The sequence below is a fragment of the Lemur catta genome, chromosome 7 (assembly GCF_020740605.2).
Source record: "Lemur catta isolate mLemCat1 chromosome 7, mLemCat1.pri, whole genome shotgun sequence".
Taxonomy (NCBI): domain Eukaryota; kingdom Metazoa; phylum Chordata; class Mammalia; order Primates; family Lemuridae; genus Lemur; species Lemur catta.
Window position 1 is genome coordinate 95923365 of NC_059134.1, and position 2221 is coordinate 95925585.

General features: G+C 35.8%; 1 protein-coding gene across 1 annotated transcript; it reads left to right on the forward strand.

Moving 5' to 3' along the window:
- Nucleotides 1-885: 885 nt before the first annotated feature.
- On the forward strand, nt 886-1960 carry LOC123641844 (olfactory receptor 8K1). Its single transcript, XM_045556778.1, has one exon. It carries the CDS (start codon nt 968-970, stop codon nt 1931-1933), a length of 966 nt encoding a protein of 321 aa, XP_045412734.1. The 5' UTR covers nt 886-967; the 3' UTR covers nt 1934-1960.
- The last annotated feature ends 261 nt before the right edge of the window (nt 1961-2221 follow it).

A 2221-nucleotide genomic window follows, 5' to 3' on the forward strand; every position in this document is an offset into this window, starting at 1 on the left:
CTAATTCTTGATATTAATTTATATTCTTCTTTCTGCTGGGTCTTTTTTCATAACTCTCCATTAAGTGTTCATTGACAGTCAAAATGGCCAGGTCCTTTTCATGCAGAAGAGAGATGTATGATTGAGATATCATTAGAAGTAGTTACTCAACAGGCAAAAAGGTCAATTGTGGCAAAGGCAGACTAAGATATTATCTAAAAAATTCTAAATATAACATATTATGGCATAAAATTTGTATTAGATAAACAAATTTAATTTATAGTGGGATGTATTGAACATATATTTGATGGTGAGAGGTTTCTTTTTTTAATTTTATTTTATCTCAGAGTATCACAGGAGGTACAAACGTTTTGATTACATAAATTGCTTTTACACAGTTTGAGTCAAAGTTATAAGTGTGCCTGTCTCCCAGATATTGTGCATTGTACTCATTAGGTGTGAATTTAATCATCCCCTCCTCCCCCGTCCCACCTGCTTGATTTCCGATGAGTTTTATTTCCATATGGGCAAGAGGCTTCTTAATTGCTGACTGATTCATTGCACCATCAATAGTTTGGAAAATTTGTTATTCTTTTGCTTCTTTAAACATTTGTGATGATTGGCAATAAGGTAAAGTTTATGATTTAGGTATAGATGTTTGTTTTACAAATTACTTAAAAATTTTAAAAGCTGAAATAAAATTTATGGTTAATTTGACATCCTTAAAATGACTTGGGGTCAAAAGAACTAGGTCACAGTAGCTGCATTACAGCACTCACTTCATGATATCTTGCCCTTCTAAAGCAACTTAACAAAGTTTCAGTGAATGTGAGTTTAGCTATGGGTTTTGATCTGATGGGAGGAGGAGTCTCTACTGAGAGTTTGAGATAAAGAAAATTTCTCTATAGCTACCACATCATTTTTTAAATTATCTTAGAAGATAGTGCTTCAAATATAATAAGTATTGATTTTATACCTTACACAGGTTATGAAGATGCACCGTATGGAGAGACGCAATCAAACTGCAGTGACCAAGGTGACAGAATTTATTCTCATGGGGATCACAGACAATCCTCGACTACAGGCACCGCTCTTTGGAATCTTCCTCATTATATACTTGGTCACAGTGATGGGCAATCTGGGCATTGTTATCTTGACCCATTTGGACTCCAAACTACATACCCCCATGTACTTTTTCCTTAGACACTTGTCGATTACTGACCTTGATTACTCCACTGTTATTGGCCCAAAAATGATGGTAAACTTTATTGTCCACAAAAATACCATTTCCTACAATTGGTGTGCCACTCAGCTAGCATTCTTTGAGATTTTCATCATCACTGAACTGTTTATTCTATCAGCAATGGCCTATGATCGCTACATAGCCATCTGTAAACCCCTTCTCTACATGGTCATCATGGCAGAGAAAGTACGTTGGGTGCTGGTACTTACTTCCTATCTCTACAGCACGTTTGTGTCACTATTTCTTACAATTAAGCTATTTACACTGTCCTTCTGTGGCTCCAACATCATCCATTATTTTTACTGTGACTGTCTCCCTCTGATATCCATGCTCTGTTCTGACACACATGAATTAGAACTGATCATTTTGATCTTCTCTGGCTGCAATTTGCTCTCCTCTCTCTTGATTGTTCTCATATCCTACATGTTTATTCTTGTGGCCATTCTCAGAATGAATTCAGTGGAAGGGAGGTACAAAGCCTTCTCCACCTGTAGCTCCCATCTGACAGTGGTGGTCGTGTTCTATGGAACATTATTGTTTATTTACCTGCAACCCAAATCCAGCCATACTTTTGATATTGATAAAATGGCCTCTGTGTTTTACACCCTGGTGATCCCTATGCTGAATCCATTGATCTACAGCCTGAGGAACAGAGAAGTAAAAGATGCTCTAAAGAGAACATTAACTAATCAATTCAAAATTTCCACTTAATATCTTAATATTCAGTTGCACAATAGGGTCCAACAATCTTAGTTTAATACTCTGTTAAACCAATTATAGCATCAAAAAGTAGAAATAGTTTACCTGCTTAAGTTTTCCTCCCTTTCTGGACAAAACATTTCCTCTTATATCTTCTCCACCTCAATGGAATAGATACTGTAGCCAATTAATATAAGCTCCAAGTGATTTTCACAATAATATTAGAACCTATATTATTTATAAGTAAGATAAATCATCCCAAATTTTTGGTTTGAACTTAGACTCGTAGAGGTAGGGGGA